The sequence below is a fragment of the Sprattus sprattus genome (genome assembly GCF_963457725.1).
Source record: "Sprattus sprattus genome assembly, chromosome: 17".
Classification (NCBI taxonomy): Eukaryota; Metazoa; Chordata; class Actinopteri; order Clupeiformes; family Clupeidae; genus Sprattus; species Sprattus sprattus.
In genome coordinates, this window is record NC_137915.1 from 19,930,567 (window position 1) to 19,951,896 (window position 21,330).

General features: G+C 40.3%; 1 protein-coding gene across 1 annotated transcript; it reads left to right on the forward strand.

The window, feature by feature from the left end:
- Positions 1–1,974: 1,974 nt before the first annotated feature.
- On the forward strand, positions 1,975–19,648 carry LOC308378409 (retinol dehydrogenase 12). The gene is made up of 7 exons (XM_080855312.1): positions 1,975–2,024; positions 2,247–2,362; positions 17,022–17,177; positions 17,307–17,411; positions 18,282–18,491; positions 19,145–19,337; positions 19,522–19,648. The coding sequence occupies exons 1-7, from the start codon at positions 2,011–2,013 to the stop codon at positions 19,622–19,624; spliced, it is 897 nt and encodes a 298-aa protein (XP_080711438.1). The 5' UTR covers positions 1,975–2,010; the 3' UTR covers positions 19,625–19,648.
- The last annotated feature ends 1,682 nt before the right edge of the window (positions 19,649–21,330 follow it).

Below are 21,330 nucleotides of genomic sequence, written 5' to 3' on the forward strand. Positions count from 1 at the left end.
AGTGACAAGATCAATGTAGTGGCCACAACTCCAGCTTTAGCATTGATTCCATGTAACAGTTCTGCTGCATTATATGTACTTTCTTTTAATTGTATTTCTGTGTATGAATTAATGAATAAATAAAATGACGTTACCTGTAACGTTACTGAGGAAGTCATTGTAGCATTAAATGGAGAAATGATGTTGCAGCTCGCCTCTGTCTCCATATCCCTCTCATGCATGGTGACCACTAAATAGGACAAATATTCAAACATCATTTAAACCACATGACCACATGCAATACTTCCTCCAAACCAACAGAGGGGCATCTCCTAGCCCTTTACTGTATGATCAGTGTCATTAATATTTGTTACCCTGGAAATATTGGATCATGAATCCAAAAAAGAGATGGAACTGACGGATGGAACATGACCTGGTGACCTGATGAACAATGTTGTAGGCAATACCTACCAAGTTTAGTCAATATGGGTTTCAACAATATTGTGTATAAGAGGATGATGTGTCAGTTGGGTAAAACAGCATTCGCTGACGGTGACTCATATTATTAGTGAATGAATATATAGAAGATTGCTTTCACTATCACTTTCTGTCATGTGTATAATAAGGCTTTGTGAATTGTTAAATCACTTTAATGCAGTCATTGAAACCTGGTTGAAACAAAGCGTGATCATCATGATTACTGTAGGGCTCCATAATTGGGAATGCTTGCAAAGCATTGTTTCGGGTATTCTTGTGCTGACATTAAATGGTGGAAACCAGCCCCCAACCCCCACCCCACACACAAACACACACACACACACACACATACATATACATACACATGACAACAACAAAAACCACTTCACACATAAATGAAATAAATATTGATAGCCAATGAAAAGATATGTAGAAACTGTACAATACAGGAAAAGATTTTGACAGTAATGACACATCCTCCTGCAAATGGGGACACCATGGCTTTATGCATCAAGCTGTCACTGAACAATCTACTAGGGTAATTTAACAGCAGCCTTTCTGTATGAGTGGAGTTGGGGAATTGTGGGGATTACCTCCAAAGCTAACCTGTGCTTTGCTCTATAGTATCACAGCACACACAAACTCACACACACACACACACACACACACGCACACGCACACGCACACGCACACACACACACACACACACACACACACACACACACACACACACACACACACACACACACACACACACACACACACACACACACACAGGACAGGATAGGTTTCACTGAAGCCTGTGAAATTAAGTGAGCTCAGGTAGAAACTTTCTGTTATGAAGTCCAAACAGAGAATCTGCTATCAGCAAAATCCAGCGAGAGAATCACAGGTGCTGTTCCCTGCTTTGCTGGAAACCACCTGAGTATTCAAAATGACGACAGAAAGGTGCCGTGACCTTTCCCTCTGTGCATTTAGAGCCAGTATATTACCTTGCTGTGTATCTATCTGTCATGTTCATCTTTGACCACCTGATGAAATAAGGGGAGTGTGGGAGTAGTAAAAATGATCTGACTGTCCTTTATGAATGAGATGGAACACTGTAATGAAAAATCTGAGAGTTTAAAAAAAAATATTTAACATTGGAATTTACATTACTTCATGTAAAACAAAAATGGTTGGAGAGAACTGATCTTTGCCCTAAAAAGGATTTAGATGAAAATGTAAAAAGAAAAATGAACAAAGAGATTGAAAGAGATTTAGATAAAGTCGAACTGTTGAGAATCTGATTATAAAATGACCTTTCACACAGATGGATGCATAAACCCTGACTTGTAATTTTAGGTACGGTCTATTTCATCAATTAGTTCAAACAGTCATGGGATTCAAACAATTCTTGTGACTGTCCTATTTGGATTTTAAGAAATGGGTTGTGTTTTCATCAGAAGAGGCATAAGGGTGTTTCAGAGCTTGCTTTGAAAGTTGTGTTAGTATTTCTGTGAGTGTTGCATTGAAGTTGTTGGAATCATAGATATCTTCAACTCAGGAAGGAAGATGAAAGCTATCAGGTAAGGTTATTTACAAGAATTAAAAAAAAAAAAAACCTGCAGAGAAGACCATGAGTACAGGCAGAGAAAATGATTGACCAGACATGATTTATGAATAACTGTTTAAAAATGTAGTTCAAATTTAAATCAATAAAATATGCTTTGGATATATTAGCTTTAGATCAGCCAAAAAAACACAACAATGACAAATGCTTGATTACATCTGAATGTTAATTGCTTCAGGAGCTTGATTGCCACGCAGTGGTCGTCTGATATTCGTCTGGATGGGAAAACAGCCATTGTGACGGGTGCAAACACTGGCATTGGTAAAGCTACTGCCAAAGACCTCGCTATGAGGGGTGAGTACCTCGAAACCCTACCTGGCAAGGAACCTTGTCTGAAAATGAAAATGACATAAACCAAATGCAATGGAATGCTATTATCTTACAGTACTTATAATAGAGCTTACAAGGCTTCATATTCTCATCCTTCCAGGACAAATCCCTCAAGAACTGAGAATGAATACAAATGTTGCATAGAAATGTAATCTCCGAAAGGTCAAAAACAGGCTTATTAATACAACACAATACTTAATAGGCCAATTAATACAGTATTGTTTTGTTTGAGTGAGGTTGTTTAGTGCGATGGGGGTGCATGGACGTAATGGTCTATTAAGGAACGGGAAAATCTCCCGTTCATCGCGTCCATTCACGCCCCACACTTTGGAAACACTGTCTCATTAATCCCATTATAATCAAGTAAAGTACTTTCGTGATGTGAGTAGTGTAAGTAAAGTAAAATCTCTCTCTTTATTTCTCTTCTTTGCGCATGCAATAAATATCTTTTAAACTTTCCAATCTTTAACTTTGAATTAGTTTCAAATTTGACATCACTAGTATTTCCTTCGGGAAATGCAAATGTTATTTATTTTAATAGCCTGATTATTTTTAAGGTTCTGCATTGAGTAACTGCCATAGATTAATGTGAGTTTTTTGCTAAGTATTATAAATCTTGGGTATTCTCTTCCCAGGGGCCCATGTAGTTCTTGCCTGTCAGGACATGGAGAAAGCTGAGAAGGCAGTCGCAGACATAATGAGAGAAGTGGAGAGTGCCAGTGTGGTGGCAATGAAGCTGGATCTCGCTGACACAAAGTCCATTTGTGAATTTGCTGAGAACATTTACAACAGTTGGGTTTTGGTTCTCTACTATTAGGAGGAGAATGTTCAGCTTTTGATCTCACAGACATTTTTTTGGGCATCATTTTGTAAAATCATTAAGATCTGTATTACGTAAAAAAGTATTTATGTTCTTTCAGCTGAGAAATCCCTGCATTTCCTGATCAACAATGCTGGTGTGGCACTCTGTACATATGCAACAACTGTTGATGGCTTTGAGTTGCAATTTGGGGTCAATCACTTAGGTATGAAATGGTACATCTTCCCTTTCAGTAACAATGTTTAATCCTTAGATGCAATGGATCAATATTTTGGTTACATGCTGAGACCCTACGGACGTTCAAAAAAAAAATCTTGTTTTAATCAGTGCCCAGACTGCCCACATGAATGTAAAGCTTTAGAAAATCCTTGTGAGGCAATGTCAGAAATGGTTGAATTGACAATGAAATTCCAATCAATCCCAAAATTTCAATTAACCAAAGAATCATGATTGAATCATGATTAAATCTTATCTCATACCACGTGTTTCAATGGGACTGTCCAAACCCACCTCTTCTTCTCAGGCCACTTCCTGCTCACCTACCTTTTGCTGGACCTCCTGAAGCATTCCGCTCCCTCCCGGGTGATCAACCTGGCCTCTGTAGCCCATCTCCTAGGCAAGATCAACTTTGAGGACGTAAATAGTGAGAAGAGTTACCATTCCACAAGATGCTATGCGCAGAGCAAGCTGGCCAACGTCCTCTTCAGCCGGGAACTGGCCAGGAGAGTGGAGGGTGAGTTTGTTTCAGTTGATCTATTACAGTTTTTCCTTAGTTGCTTTGGTACATTTCTCGAATCATTAACATTAGCAAAGCTTTAAGTGCATTTATTAAAAAAATTTGAACAAACAGGGTCATCCAATGAAATACCTGCCAAACCTACCAATTACTTGCTCAAAATCTTTAGTTTATGTTTCAGAAGTAAATATTCATGTCAGTGAACATGGCAGTGCCATCAACTGACAAGTCCTTGTGTCATTGTTTACGAACAAGATATTGAAAATGCGTAGCCATGTTGTCAATATAACAGTGCACTCTGTAATAATTTTCTCATGTAAACTATGGCTAACGTTTTGCACTTTTTCTGTGTGGCATATATCACTCTAAACAGTACAAAGTTACACATTGCTGTCTGTGGGAGATAGATTGCAAGAGATTGTAGAGGATTCACATTTATGCTTTTACTGTTTGTACTGTACTTTGTTGACAGACCATGTCATTGAGCACAAAGGATAAAAGTCCATACGAGAGGAAACCACCTCAGGCAGAACTGTACATGCAGCACAGTAAGGCTCCTTGGCCTCCTGTACCTCTTCTTCAGTTTGGCCTCCTCACCATTCCACCATGCAGCCTAACTCCTGTTCTTCCACTGTCCGAATTTCGGTATAGCCCCTGTTTTAATAGCCCGGTGATAGCTTCACCTCTGACAAATTGTACACTTTCACCCGTCAAATACTCACCTATAAGGTACACAAATATCAAATCTATACGGATAAATGTAGCGGATAGAAAAAGGTTTTATTTCCATCATATTTTTTCAAAATAGTAACTTTGCATCCATCTCACATCTAACCCAGACACGTGACATTAAGAGTAATGAGTTTCTTGAGTACCTTCAACTCAGCTGTTTAAAACTCAAGACATAGACAGTATATTAGATCTAACCTTGCCAAGTTCAGACTTCTTCAATATGCCCCCATATCTGAATCAGATCAAACCATTTCTGTGCAAACATGGGAAGAAGATCTCTCAGTAACTCCCACTGCCGACACATTTAAATCTTAAAAACACATTTAACATGACTAATAAAAAATACTTTCACCTTATACAACATATGGTAGTTCACTGAGTAGAGTAGTAGAGTAGTAGTATTGTATACCCTTCAAACACTTCTGGCAGCAGGTTACAAATCAATAACCTCTACTGTTACCCCCGCCCCCCAACCCCAACACTGTCTATTAGATGACACATCACTAATCAACCTGACTAAGGAAAACAGTGGAACACTCATGGCGATAAGCGTCTCCAGGAAAACTGTTCAGACAAGTTGGAAATCAAGGAAAAACATTACAGTCAATCAATGAGAGAAGGTACTTACAGAACATGTATGAATGTAAAAGCTTTCAGCATCTGTCAAAAACAAAACTGCCAAATGCAACAAGGACTTCTCTAAAACACGGGCAACACTCCTTATCCTCTTGTATCAGATAATTCTCTAAAACACGGACTGCACTCATTAACCTCTTGTGTCAGGGACTTCTCTAACAGCCAACAGCTTACCAAAACCTTGGTGTAACAATCAACCAAGACCTCCTACTTGACTCACACATAAATCAGATCTCAAAGACACAATTTTTTCATTTACGCATTATTGCCAAAATGAGAAAAGTCCTCAATAGCTAAAGCTCCTATTGTTCCTTTTGTGGTTTTTGATATTCTTGGAATTACAAGGGGGCCTGCACTCTGGGAACGGAGCGGCCTTGGAGGGCATTAGGGGACAACTAATTCCTTAAGGTAGGTTGGAGCCAGGTTGTTTAGGGCTTTGTATGTTAGCAGGAGTACTTTGAAATTCTACTTTTGACAGGGAGCCAATGCAGAGAGGCAAGTACAGGTGAGATGTGTTCATATTTTTTTGTTCTGCTGAGTCCCTCCAAGATGCAGAACTAAAAACGAATCCACGCATTTACTATATCCCGACTAGGTTACTGCAATGCTCTCCTGTCCGGATGCAGCATCAACTCAATAAATAGCCTCCAACTTATATAGAACTCTGCTGCCCGTACACTCACCAGAACTAAAAAATATGAACACATCTCACATGAACTGGCTCCATACTACCTTAAGGAATTAGTTGTCCCCCATTGCCCTCCAAGGCCGCTCCATTCCTAGAGTGCAGGCCTCCTCGTAATTCCAAGAATATCCAAAACCACAATAGGAGGCAAAGCCTTTAGCTAGCCCCCCTCCTCTTGAACAATCTCCCTGCCTCCATCCGAGATGCAGACACCCTACCTATATTCTAATCGAGACTAAAGACATTCCTCTTTAGTGCATCCTTTAGCCACAAGTAATTGCGTCAACAAGCGCATCACCTGCTGGGCCAGCCAGCCAACAAGCATAACTACACATGTCTGAACACATACAAAAACAACGAAATCTATAACACAGGGCTACAGACAGCGTTTGTTGTACTGTGAAGGAGTGCGACAGATCCCAGGTACGGCATACGGCCCATGTTGCGACTGTCACCAGCCAATTGGGCACTGTTGAAACTCTCTTTCTCTCTCTCTCTCTCACTCTCTATCTCTCTCTCTCTCTCTCCCTCTCCTTCATATCACATTGCTAATGCCTATAATATTACTGATAAAATGGCCATATTGTAGAGTGACCATATTTGAGTTTGAGAAAAAGAGGACACTTTGTCGCGGGGGAGGGGGCGTGGTAGTGTATAGCATACAGATGACCCCGCCCCCTCCCTCCGCAACGAGGTTTTGACATCTTTTCCACATGCAGATGTCATGTGCTGTTGTAAATAATTCACTAGTTGCGTTGTTGACAACAGCACATGACATCTGTACAGTGTGATTTTGTAAACAATGCAACTAGACACTAGTTGCATTGTTTACAACAGCACATGACATCTGCATGTGAAAAAGATACTAGTTACTAGTAGAAGCGGCAAGGTGCTCAGTGTTGCCAGATTGGAAATGGCGAAGTATCGTACCAAATGCTCAAAATGATCGTCTTTGGAGGATAATTATCTTTCATCTGGTAACACTGAGAGGGCGGTCGACCAATGACAGTTCTCTCTTAAGTCAGAGCTTGCGCAAGAAGGTGGAACGTAAGGGTCCGGGAGATACCCTTTTCAAAACTTGTCAGGTGTAAAAACTGGTTAGTGAAAGACCCAGAGAAACACAAATATCCAATGAGGCAAAATACCGGACAATCTTGGAATCCCTGCCGGACACATTTTTTCGAAAAAAAGAGGACATGTCCGGGTAAAGAGGATGTCTGGTCACCCTACCATATTGCCTACTGTTAAATTTACTACCCAAAGGTATCTCCTTATCTGTTTCAGAAATTGATGTCTACTACCAAAAATGTTCTCTCTCCCTTATAGCATGTTCCAATTGCTGATGGATGTGGAAACATTGCTCCTCACCCCCACTACTCTTTATTTACGCATATGGACAGCCAAACTCTACCAACTCACTCTGTTCTTTTTCTTTCTCTCCTAATCTAGACTATCTTCGCTTTGGGACGCTGTTGTAGTCTCTTCACCCGATCTATCTGTAGAAACCCTCGGCCAATTGCACCCACCGCCACCACACTGCCGTATACTTACTCTACCACAAACCCTATGCTAGGATTTATATACAATATATATTATTGCCACCACCGACACGTTTCTCTGTTCCTACTCCTCTTACCCCTGTAATAGTACACTATGAGCAGTGTAAACCCACTTAACTGGTCTTGTTTGTATCATGTATGTACCACCGGATGTCTGTATATATTATGCAGAGCACATCTACCAAATGCATGCTGTGTACAACACTTGTTGTTTCCCTTCCCCTTCTGCCACACAACCCTCCCCCCATCCCCCCTTCCTATCTCCACCCGGCCGACCTCAAGCAGATGGGTCCCCCTTTATGTGCCGTGGTTCTGCTTAAGGTTCCTTCCTGACTAACATGGAGTTTTTTTCTTGCCCCTGTTGCTATTGTGCTTGCACTAAGGGGGTTCAGGCCCTGGGCTCTGTAAAGCGCCTTGAGACAATTGTATTGTTATGGCGCTATATAAATAAAATTGAATTGCATTGAATTTAATTACCACACAAGACTGTACACTCACAGATACACTTCATAGTCGTAACCATACCAATTATCTGGTGCCTCCCACAAAACACTTTCTCTTGCACAGGCTGGAACACACACACACACACACACACACACACACATACACACAAACACACACACACACACACACACACACACACACACACACACACACACACACACACACACACACACACACACACATTTATATTACAAAGATGTTGTAAATTAGCTTAATAAATTAACATGGGCGTTGTTATTTGTATTATTATTGTTACAATCTGATCTCCTCTATCCATGTTGATACTCTGTCATTCATGTGAAAAGATCACTCAAAGTATAAAAGTACATTAACAGTTGTTTATTATAATACTACACTTAATCTCACAGTACTGTCTGAACATCAGTGTCAGTGGCATGGCTCAACCGAACCGAATAACCCACACAGGAAACGAACAGGGGTTCTTATAGATTTTTCAGATGTCAAATTAAGAGTTCCATAAATTAATTTCCCCTTAACCTACATAACACATATAATCAGTATAATTAACACAATAAGACCCAATAGTAGTACAAATAACAACAGATGAGAACACATAACTCAACAATTATTATTATTGTTTTTTTTCCCCATTCATTTCTACATATGCATGTCAACAAGTTTATGTCCTCCCTCTATGGGACAATCTTAGTGATAAATGAACTATGTATTACCACTTACAAAGTTTTATTGGTCCTCGGCAGAGGGATGGTGGTGGTGGGTGGTATCAAAAAAGGGAAAGGAAATGACAGTATAACGCTGTGTTGTGCTCTGTCTATACGTGCTTGCTCATTTCAGAGCTATTTTAGAGAACTTGATCAATGGCTGATCTAGTTCCTCACACATTTCCCTTCTGAGAACAATTCATCAATTCAGGAGACAGGACAGCTTTGTGATGTGCACATGTGACAAAATGATGTGATGGTTGAACAAGTAGTTTTGATAATTTCAATACTGATCTGAGAAATATACCATAGCGACTGAGAAAAACTGCAATGACCTTTTGTATTCAATATTATAACTATCGTCTTGCGCAATAACACATTGTGCTTGGTGCTTTGTAAAGATAATGATCATAATGAGAAGATTCATCAACTGTATTTCTGCTTCCTAATCAGACTTAGGGATAACGGTTTATGCGGTTGACCCTGGAGTTGTACACACTGAGATATTTAGGCACATGAGGAGGTATATGCAGGTTCTTGTGAAGACTTTTAGCATCTTCCTCAGAACCCCAACAGAGGGGTCCTACACAACCCTCTACTGTGCTGTGACTCCAGATCTACCGTCTGGAGGCTACTACAGGTGGGCATTAGCCATTCAAATCAGATGACACTCTTATCTTCTTGAATTTCACACCTACCCACAATACACTGCAACCCCCCTTTCCCCCAGACACATACAACAACAGGGTCATTGAATCAGCATGTAATTGTCTATTGCCATTAAAATACTCTGGTCATATATCTCTGCTCTTCTGACGCAGCGACTGTGCCCCAGCGACGTGCTCCAGGGCTGCCAGTGATGACAGGTCGGCCAGCAAACTGTGGGCTCTCAGCTGCCAACTGCTGGGCATCCGCTGGCGGTGAAGAGCTCTGTGATGAATCCTCAAATCAGCTCCCTTTGAAGAGTTACGGTAGCCTGTCGCAAAATAATTTAACGGTGCAGCGTCAATGACATTGAGATATTGATTAAACATTTAGGCTACTGTCTCTGACACATAAAACACGGATGCTGTCTAGTTATAGTTCAATCTAATGGAGGAAACACTTGTTTGATTGATGTGCTTAGATGCTGATTGATTGACGATTGATGTTACCTTTTCAAATAATTTGTGTTTTCTGGAAATGTACTCAACACAGAAAGTTAGGAAACTGTTCATTCTAAAATTGCCTAACCACATATGATTGTGAAATGAACAGTTAATAAAGTAACCTACATATTATGTTATTGGGATTGGGATTGATTGGGATCCAATGCTTTGAACACATCGCCTGGTTAAAATGTTCTGAATCACGAGAGACATCTAGTGGTGAACAATTCTTACAGAAGCATTTTGAATTCCTCATCAGCCAATGCCATTTAATAAGGCATGTCAAAGCTCCTTGGCCTCCTCTACCTCTTCTTCAGTTCAGCCTCCTCACCCCTCCACCATGCAGCCTAACTCCTGTCCTTCTTTCCAACTGCTGAGCCTGTTCATCTCTTCCACTGTCGGAAATTGTACCAATGTGTTGTGCTCTGTCTATATATGTTTGCCAAGTTAATGTTCATGAGATGCACCCCTGAGCTATTTTAGAGAACTGGCTGATCATTGTTTGCAGAACTGTACAAACAGCGCTGTGTGGGCTCCTTGGCCTCCTCCACCTCTTCTTCTGTTTGGCCTACAACATAAAGGAATGCACTGAGTAAAATGGTAGACTAGTAGTATTGTGTACCCTTCAAACACTTCTGGCAGTAGGTTACAAATCAATAAACTGTACTGTGTACCTCCCCCCCCCCCCCAACTCCATCAATGTCTATCAGATGACACATCACCAATCAACCTGACTAAGGAAAACAGTGGAACACTCTTGGCGCTAAGCGTCTACAAAAACATTACCATCAATCAATGGGGAAACATACTTACGTACGGAACATGTATCAATGGAAATGCTTTCAGCAATGGAAATGCTTTCAAAAACCAAACTGCCAAATGGAACACGGTCAACACTCATAATCCTTTTGTATCAGAGACTTCTCTACAACACGGACAACGCTCATTAACCTCTTGGGTCAGGGACTTCTCTAACAGCCAACAGCTTACCACACAAGACTTTACACTCACAGATACACTTCAGACCCGTAACCATACCAATTTTCTGGTGCCTCCCACCGAACACTTTCTCTTGCACAGGCTGGAACACACAGGCACATTTATAATGCAAAAATGTTGTAAATAGCTTAATAAATTAACATGGGTGTTATTTTTATTATTGGCTTTTTTATAGAGGGATGGCGGTGGGTGGTATAAAAAAGGGAAGGGAAATTACAGTATAACACTGTGTTGTGCTCTGTCTATACTGTATGTGCTTGCCAATTTCAGAGCTATTTTAGATAACTTTAGATAATCATTGGCTGATCTAGTGCTTCACACATTTCCCTCCATAAGTGAAAGTCAAGATTCACCTGAGAATAGTTCATCAATTCAGGAGACAGGAGACCTTTATGATGTGCACATGTGACAAGATGATGTGAAGGTTGAAGAAGTAGTTTTGAAAATGTCAATACTGATCTGCGAAATGAACCAAAGTGACTGAGAAATACTGCAATCACCTTTTGTATACTATATAAATAACTATCGCATTGCGAAATAACACATTGTGCTTGGTGCTTTATAAAGATAATCATCATAATGAGAAGATTCATCAACTGTATTTCTGCTTCCTAATCAGACTTAGGGATAACGGTTTATGCGGTTGACCCTGGAGTTGTACACACTGAGATATTTAGGCACATGAGGAGGTAACTTACAGGTTCTTGTGAAGACTTGTAGCATCTTCCTCAGAACCCCGGCAGAGGGGTCCTACACAACCCTTTTCTGTGCTGTGGCTCCAGATCAACCGTCTGGAGGCTACAGGTGGGCATTAGCCATTCAAATCAGATGACACTCCTATCTGCTAGAATTTCACGCCTACTCAAAATAGTCTAGGTCCTGGGGAAGATTTTGTATGCGCTTCATTTAGCGGAGAATATCTCAACTGTTATAGACTAATATTACCCCACCGAACAACGTGTGATGTGTGCCAAAATCTCTATCCGGGACGAAAGTCCTGAAAATGACCACTATAGGGGACACTTTTATCACACTACAGGTGAATGGGACTTTTTTTTCCTTTATAGATATCCTCGTCAATTTCTACCAGATTAATCTTCAACTTAATAGAAATACTTTTTGTATTACACTTTGTCTCAAAAATAAAATAAAATATGCAAATGAGGCAATATCTCATTAAATATGCGTACATAAACTCTTGAAGCTACAGATTTTCTTAGGTGATCACAATGCTTACAGTGTAAGAATTCTGGTTTGATAGTTCTAATTGTGTCTGTAGATGTCAAAGGTGGATGCTGTGTGTGTGTGTGTGTGTGTGTGTGTGTGTGTGTATTGGGGGGGGGGGGGGTATAAATACAATTGTATACAAACACAAGCATTTAATTGATATACAGACATTTTATATCCAACCTTGCTATTATCATTGGAACGTTAACTTAAAGTGAAAAATACAAAACAGCAGGTTTCTGTGTTGCAAGGTAACACTTCAGGTCCAGGTACTGGTGGAATCCAGGTCTGGGTATGATTATGAGAGCAATTTCTCCAGTGAGAACATTCTTAAGCGTACCCTGGTCTCTTAAAGGACTGCATACCTTGAGGAGATATTCCTCGATGTGTTGCACCATGTTTACGATTTTAGTTGTAGTGCTCGGGTTGAAGACATGATGACGCGAGAGTTCTCCTCCAACATGATCCCTCATCTCTAGGAGATCAACATACTGGTCTTTTTTTTGCTTGATGATTCCCCAAAGAGCTGCTGCTTCCTTCTTCCTGGTGACCCCAATTATCCCTCCCCTCACTTTGGCAGGCCGGTTGTAACACTGCTCTAGTGCCTGGTCACAACAAATACACCATTTATGGTTGAGTTGTAGAGGTGTGGGAACTTCTCCTTCAGTTGATAGCAGTCCTGCAGGAATAATGGTGTCCATCGACGGTAGTTTGTTCTCCCAAAAAAAGAAGAACCGTGAAGTTGCCCTCTCCATTGCACAGAGGTAGAGAATCCAGTCTCCAGAGCGCAGAGAATTGGTCAGATCCCTCAAAATTGGGAACAGGTCATAAACATATGAGCTCCAGTAATTAAAGGACTGGGACTACAATGCCTGTTCCTTAAGGTAGTCTTGAAAGGCTGCATTGATGGTGTCAGAAAGCCCCTTTTTGGTGTTCCACTCTTCATTTGTAGGCTCTTGGGACTTCCAGTTGACCTGCAGTGCCTATATCTCTGGTTTTCTGTCAGGGTATTTGGAGAGGAATGCTCCCTAGCATAGTGAGAACCGGAGATCACGTTCTTAATGACATCAGTACTATAGCACTCTGTTTCAACTAGAACAACCCAAATTCCAGAGGGTTCCAGGTATGTACCAAGACAGGCCAATACAATGTCCTCCATATGAAACCCACCTAGACCCAGGAATATATTATTAAACTGGTCTGGTTTCATAAGTTGGATTTCCTTGGCAATACGGTACACACCTTCGTCGGGCCACAAACCACCATAGGCATCTCCCTTCTGTTTTAGCACATCCTGAAAATGAATCATTGTAAGGAAGATTGCATCAAATGTTGTTGCTGGATAAGGAAGGATGGGGGTAAGAATTTTGGTGGTTAGATGAAAGTTGGCATTCACAGTTGCACTTCTCACAGCTGTAAATTCTGGGTCACTGTCACTCTCATGTGTAACTTTTTTGGAGAAGCGATTGACAATCCACAAAAAATATTCGGAATTTATTAACTCGGTGGACTCGGTTGCTTTGGCATAGCCGTCAGTTGTTGTGGAAGAGGGGTCCCTCGAAATATCTAAGACTTCTGAAGCTTCAATAGTGGAGCTCTTTGTGTTTGGAGTAAGCTCTGATACCTTATAGTCAGTGTGTATCTCCCCGCGCTCTTTTACTGGCCCCATCCTGATAATCTTTTGGCAATAAAGAAGCTTTATTGTGGTCGCTCTGAGTGTCAACGGACCTGGCAGAGATCTCACTTTCCGCTGATGGTTTCTCTACACTGATTGGAACATTTTGGAAGAGTACAAGGATGGTATCATGTGTGAAGCCTGTTCCTGCCCGGGTGCTTTCATTGTGGTCAAAGTTATCCAATGCCCCATTTAATCGGCTTGATGCTTCTGGGACAGCAGGGAGAGGTATTCTGCTGTTACCTACTGTAGTGATGATACGTTCAGGGAGGTCAACAGACTGTGCACTTCTTGAGCCACATTAACATGAAAAGGTGTTGGTTCCTTGCCCTCGGTAAAGATGTTATGCAGAATTTGAAAGACTACATCAGTCTTCAGGTGATAGGTTGTTTTCCCCTTAAACATATAGGAGAAAACTCCTGCCATAGGTCGGTTCTTAATGAAGATGTCATTGGACAGTTGGAGGTCTTGCGGTATCCTGTATGTTGCTAGTTGTATGTAATAGGTAATAGTTGTAACTGTTCTTTGACCATTGTGAACATTGTGATCACCTAAGAAAATATGTAGCTTCAAGGGTTTATACTGTATGTACGCATATATAATGAGATATCGCCTCATTTGCATATTTTAATATTATTTTTTAGACTAAGTGTAATACAAAAAGTATTTCTATTAAGTTAAAGATTAATTTAGTAGAAATGTATGAGGATATCTATAAAGGAAAAAAAAGTCCCATTCACCTGTAGTGTGATTATAGTGTCAACTATAGTGGTCATTTTCAGGACTTTCGTCCCGGATAAAGATTTTGGCACACATCACAAGTTGTTCAGGGGGGTAATATTAGCATATAACAGTTGAGATATTCTCCGCTAAATGAAGCGCATACAAATCTTCCCCAGGACCTGTACTAAAATACACTTCGGCACCCCTTCCCCCAGACACATAGAACTAGGGTCAATGAATCAGCATGTAATTGTCTATTGCCATTAAAATACTCTGGTCATATATCTCTGCTCTTCTGACGCAACGACTGTGCCCCAGCGACGTGCTCCAAATAATTTGTGTTTTCTGGAAATGTAGCCAACAGTTAAAGTTAGGAAACTGTTCATTCTAAAATTGTCTTACCACATATAATTTTGAAATGAAAAGTTAATAAAGTAACCTACATGTTATGTTATTGGGATTGGGATTGATTTGGATTCAATGCTTTGAAGCCAACGCCTGGTCAAACAATATCTGAATCACGAGAGACATCTAGTGGTGAACAATTCTTACAGAAGTATTTTAAATTATTCATCAGGCAATGCCATTTAATAAGGCATGTCAACACGTTACGGTGGTCTTCGGTGGCAAGTTATTTAGAGATATTATTGTTACGCATATTGTTCTGTCACGTTTCAGCACACCTGAATTTCGTTGAAGAGGTCACCCATCCAAATATAACACTGCGAATGTTTGACAAATTCCGGTAGGGGAGAGGCGCCGGTTTCTGAAAGTCTGGCATTTTATGAAGTCCCTGACGACAGTCCACTCATCGTGAGAGCGCTCTCACGGAATCTGGATAACAATTTTGACCTCGGCGACAATGCATACTTTAAGGTAAGTTGCCCTCCGTTTTGTATTTCAGACTTGATCTGAACTTTTTATATGGATCACAAAAAACTTGCCTACAACTAGGCTTCTACAACTAGAACAACTAGACCACTGTTAGTTCAAGTGCTTCCAGTACTTCTGCCACTACTAGCAACTTGGCTACTGTTACCAATTCAAAAACATTTGAGGCAGTTATTTCTATGGGTATACCCCTATCATCTATTTATCGTGAAGATATTTAATCCAACATTTAAGTTGTAAATGTCCACTTGTTCTCTTACGGCCATGGTATATTTGTTTTAAATGTGAACCGTAGGTCATTCAGTATGATTAACATCATAAACTTGAGTAAACATGCGGTGTCATTTGTTGTAACAGAGTTCCACTCAGCAGCAAGCAGGATATCATTGTATATGGATATGTGTGAGTTCTTGTTTGAGTTTTTAAACTTTTAGATTTTGTTTTTATTCAGAAAATGTTTCTGCGGCCAGTGGTCATCCACCGCCAGACTTGATGAGAAAACAGTCATTATAACTGGGGCTAACACCGGCATAGGGAAGGAGACTGCAAGAGACCTGGCAAAGAGAGGTAGCCTAACATTATTATAGATTTCTCATCTCTCTTTCTTTCTAAGTTCAAAGTTTAAAGAAGCTTTATTGGCATTTATCTCACAAACACACCCACACACACACACAAACCTGTTTCTTACAGACATTTAAACACTTATCTAGTGTCAACAATGACTATTTTGTGCACATGAAAATGACTAACTTCCATTAACTTCCTGTTATGAAACACTAGCAAGCATGCAATCCTTGTTATTGTGCAAATCTCCACGGGCAACCCTCTCGAGGGGGCTCCTAAGTGCAATATTATTCTCTCTGTGTGAGAGACTCTGAACACATATCAAAGATATTAAGATGTCACGTGGTAAGTGTACATTTACTACATGGGCTGGACGTTGCTGTCAAATAGTTTTTACGTGGTGTGAAGGTCTCATGAGGGAAGTTGCCTATGGCAGTTTGTTTGTAATAATAAAGTTGTTGTACGTAGTTACATGAAGTATTCAGCTGGCTTCATCTTTATGGGCAACATCAAATTGAGAGCCATTCTTCACCAGCATATAATTGAAACTAAACCAATCCTCATCATCATCTGTGATGTGTGATATCTTTTTATGAGCTCCACTTCATTGTAACTGTAATTGTGAATTCATCATCTGTTTGGCGGATGACTGGGGAGTTGGGGGGGAAAAAACACTCTCTTTCCCACACGAGCTTGACAGATTCTAAACAAAGAGACTTCATAGCGTAGCACAGACAAAGCACACTAATGGAATAATGGTTGTTGTTTTCCCCATAATTACTGGGCAAGCAACCATTGTGCCGACGCATTGCTCTCTCATCCCCGAGCAGCACTTAATTAGTTTATTCATGAGCAACACAGTCAAATGGGTACCCAACCTGGGAGTTCATCTGAGTCACCGTCGGAAGTGATGCATGTTGCATGTGAATGAAGGTGACATGGTGGTGTTGCTGGGTCTGTGTGTGTCTTAATGCTGATTGTCAGCTTATCCTCCCCTGTGTGTGTCCGTGTGTGTCCGGTGTGTGTATGTATCTCTTTGAGGTGCCCGCATCATCATGGCCTGCAGAGATATGGAGAGAGGAGAAGCCGCCAGAGAGGAGATTGTGGAGGACACCGGCAACCAAAATGTTGTGTTGAAGAAACTAGACCTGTCGAACACCAAGTCCATACGAGAATTTGCCGAATTGATAAACAAGGGTATGCACTTTCCAAACTTAAAACTGAAAACAATACAAAAATTAACCATCATCATTTGCCATCATCTATAACAAGCTATAACATCTATAACAAGCGTCATATAAATCAATTGTTTTGTCTTCCACTCAGAGGAGAAACAACTCAATATACTTATCAACAACGCTGGGGTGATGCTGTGTCCCTACTCCAAAACAGTTGATGGATTTGAGATGCAGATTGGTGTTAACCACTTAGGTAAGAGCTCTCAACAATGTTAAGTGAAGAGTGGTAGTTCCCTCGAGTGTGGTACTGTTCCATATTTGCATGGCAAAGACTCCTACCGCACTGTATATTAGTAAAATCGTTTTAACTATATTGCATTAAGAAAAAAAGGCATTATCTCTGTCACAAAATAAATTGGTTTCTCAACATGTATTAAGCTATTTTAGACAATTGGTAATGTGGAACGGGTTAAGATGTTTTTTTTTTTAATTTTCTTTCCCTGAATGGAGAACCTCAGACATTCAATTGATGCTGTTAGGGGGTTTGCTAATTGCAGCAGAGACCAAGGCCATCAGGAAGGGCTCTCTCTGGGTGCTTGGTACTTTTAGACCATCAACTGACCCTCAAGTCCTCAGGCATGGCTCAACTCCCTTGACCATAAACACGATATGTTTGTACAACACACATATTTCCAAGTACTTACTGGTCAAAGGCAGACCAAGGAAAAAGGAAACGGAAAGAAAAGACAAAGAGAGGTCAAGAATGGTCAGACACAGGGTTGTCCTCCAAGGGGTGAAGTACACATATTCTAGTTTTTTTCCAGGAATGTCACCTCAAAACAGCAACAATTTTTGGTTACGGCTAAACAGACGTACACAAATATAGACAGGGTGTACCATCATAGGTTGTCAAGTCCATTTGTCCAAACTGACTTGGAATAAGTTATGTGTTTTGCTTGTCATGTGATACACATACATGTGCTTATGCTCACTACATTTGCACTGCTTTGCTTTTTCCAAAAAATTGTAAGAGGGGAGGACATCATGCAGTACACAAAACTATTCGCATAGGTGTCATTACTGACAGGACATGCATCCTTCTTTGTCTCGTCTCCTGCTGCAGGCCACTTCCTTCTCACATTCCTGCTGCTGGACCTCATTAAGAGGTCGGCTCCCGCCAGGATTGTCAACGTGGCCTCAGTGGCCCACACCTGGGGAGGGATCCAGCTGGACGACATCAACAGCGAGAAGGGCTACAACGCTCGCAGGGCCTACGGCCAGAGCAAGCTGGCCAACATCCTCAGCACGCGCTCCCTGGCCAGGAGACAGGACGGTACGCAATGCACTTTAAGAGGCTGCTGCATCAAGAAAGTGAAAAACTATAGGGAAAAAATGGGAGAGAATTAACATTGCCGTTTACAACTGATAGGCTATATGCTAGGTGTTGTTCCCCTTTCTTGTTCAACTTATTTTGTCAATGAGGTTTATTTGCTCTGTATTTTCACAGCCGTTATAGTGAAGCAACAGAAATTTGACATTCAGCCTTTTAGTATACTACATACACTTGTTGGTGTTCACATGAATGTGTGACCATGCCACCATTTGTGTCCTGAGGCTGAACTAATAGCATGTTTAGATAATATATACAAGGACAGGAAGTTAATGTGACATTGGTTTACCCAGTGGGTCTGTTACTATCTGTGAATTTCCTTGAGAACAGGATACTGCTCTAAACATATATATAATTTCCTGCATTTCTTCTATATCACTGATAGCAACGGAATGTATGTTGGCTGCCTCCTCAGTTACTCTGTGTTTTTCTGTGAAACATTGGAAAAAAAGAACTGTACACAATATTTCCTGAAACATTGCCTGCATACATACATATTTCCTCCATACAATGCATTCCTCCATGGTGTTACTGCAGTGAATGCCATTCATGCATGATTAAATGACCATGTGACTGAATGGTGTTTGTTCCCAAAGGGACTGGCGTGACGGTGTACTCGCTTCACCCCGGCGTGGTGCGGACCGAGCTGTGGAGGCACGTTAGCGCCCCTGTCCAGCTGGCTGTGAGGATATTCAGCATGTTCAGCAAGACTTCGGTCGAGGGCGCACAGACCTCCATCTACTGTGCTGTGGAACCGGCACTGGAGAAGGAGACAGGTGGATATTACAGGTATGTGGGTCTAAGGGCTGAAAGCAATAAATAAGTGAGGTAAACTATAAACTCAAACTTCAAGGAGATATATGAGGACACAATTCCGCAACTTTAGGGATTACGTCTATTTGTCTGAAACATCAAGGTTTTTCCTGATTTATTGATTGGTTGGTATTTTTTGTATTTTCACTTTTTCCCACAGTGATTGTGCTCCAGCAAGATGCTCAAGAGCTGCTAGAGATGATGAAATGGCTGAGAAACTTTGGGAGCTCAGCTGTCAAATGCTTGGAATTCATTGGGATTAAAAACCAAGGACAGATATATTATTAACAGATAAATCTTTAAATAAACTATTCACCAAGACTAACTTTACTGACACTTTGAATGCCTAGATGAATGTTAGATACTTACCAGTGAATAACATAAATACATTTGTTCTCTAATGTTATTTAAAAACTCCAGATATCGGAGAGATGCATTGTAGTGTATGTTTTATATCATCTGAAACACAGGCCACATAGTGTTCCTAATTAAGTATCACAGTTTTTAAAACAGAGATTTTTCATGTTAGTTTCATCTAACATTGTGTTCTGGCTGTAAACATACTTGGCATCTATATTTTTGTCTGTATATAAAATTGCTGTTACATATCATTAAAAAGTAAAATATCCCCATAATTTGTGAATGTATGTGTTTTCAATGAAAGTTCATGTCATTGTTTTATTCAGTCAGTAAATTAAACTATTTTTTGATCATGTGTCTTTGTTAGTGCTGTCAAACGATTAAAATATTTAATCGCGATTAATCGGATTTATGTCACAGTTAGCTCAAAATGAATCGCGATTAATCGCATTTTTTTTTATCTATTCTTAATTTTTTTCCATCATTTGTTATTTTATAATAAAGCTCTTATCAACATGGAAAAGTGGATTGGCTTGCTTTATGCAAATGTTTTATTTTATTGAAAAACAACATTGCCAAACAGGGTAGTACAAAATCAAATTATAAAGTGCACATTTCAGGTAAACAAGGACTCAGCTTATAGTGCAGTTAAACCATGGCTTAATATTTTCTTTTTTTCAAGTTTGCTGGGAACATAGCAGTCAGGCCTCTTATTTCAGAAACAATGAATCGTAATAGTTAGGTTACCAATAAAAGGTAAGCCTACTACTTCTTTGCTTTCAGCCTAATTGACATGTGAAGCAACAGTGAAGGAAAGTAAAATTCCATTCAAAGTTTTTTATCATCCATTTTGCCGTATCACGCTCACCATTCACTCAAACCTTAACGTTTGCCTACTACACAGTTTGACACGTTATTCAAAATAAAGTGTTAATCTCGCGATAAAACAATTAACGGCGTTAAAATGGGTTTGCGTTAACGCCGTAAATAATGCATTAAACTGACAGCACTAGTCATTGTACGTTGTAATGTAGTCAGGGGCGGCCCTAGCACATTTGGCGCTCTAGGCGAGCTTCACTCCTGGCGATCATGTAATTGGTAAACAGTTAATTATAATCATACTCTGGGTGTGTCATGTAACATTTAGAATAAATGCCTCCTCTAATCACCACAGTCCACCTGTTCTGTCAAGGAGGTGGTTGTTAAAATAATGCCCACTATTTCGTCAGAGTATGCCGTTCCTAACAGATAGTTTGAAAGAGGTGATGAGAGGTTCTTTAATATTTCAAGACTACTGTCCCCTCTTCCTTTACATTTTGAAGTTCAGAGCTGACAGTTTTTTATAATCTCAACGTTAATAGATTTGGAATATGGCTTTTCAAAGCAGCCCCTAGCCTCCCTTTGATAAATAATGTATAGGAGAAGCTGGGTCTGAATTACGGCAAGCGGCGAGTTCTATGATTGAGTTAAAAAAAAAAGATAGGCTACAACACTTAATCCCTTTTACTCAGTTACAAAGTCCACTTGTCCTGCACTGAGATTTTTTGGGATCCAAGCGAGTTCACATCAAAGAAGATGAAACATCTTTTATGTCTGAAATGACGTTTTG

Coding starts and splice junctions, on each gene's coding strand:
- LOC308378409 (XM_080855312.1), top strand. Junction 17,178..17,306: donor TGCCGAATTGATAAACAAGG/GTATGCACTTTC, acceptor TCTTCCACTCAG/AGGAGAAACAACTCAATATA. Junction 17,412..18,281: donor GATTGGTGTTAACCACTTAG/GTAAGAGCTCTC, acceptor CTCCTGCTGCAG/GCCACTTCCTTCTCACATTC.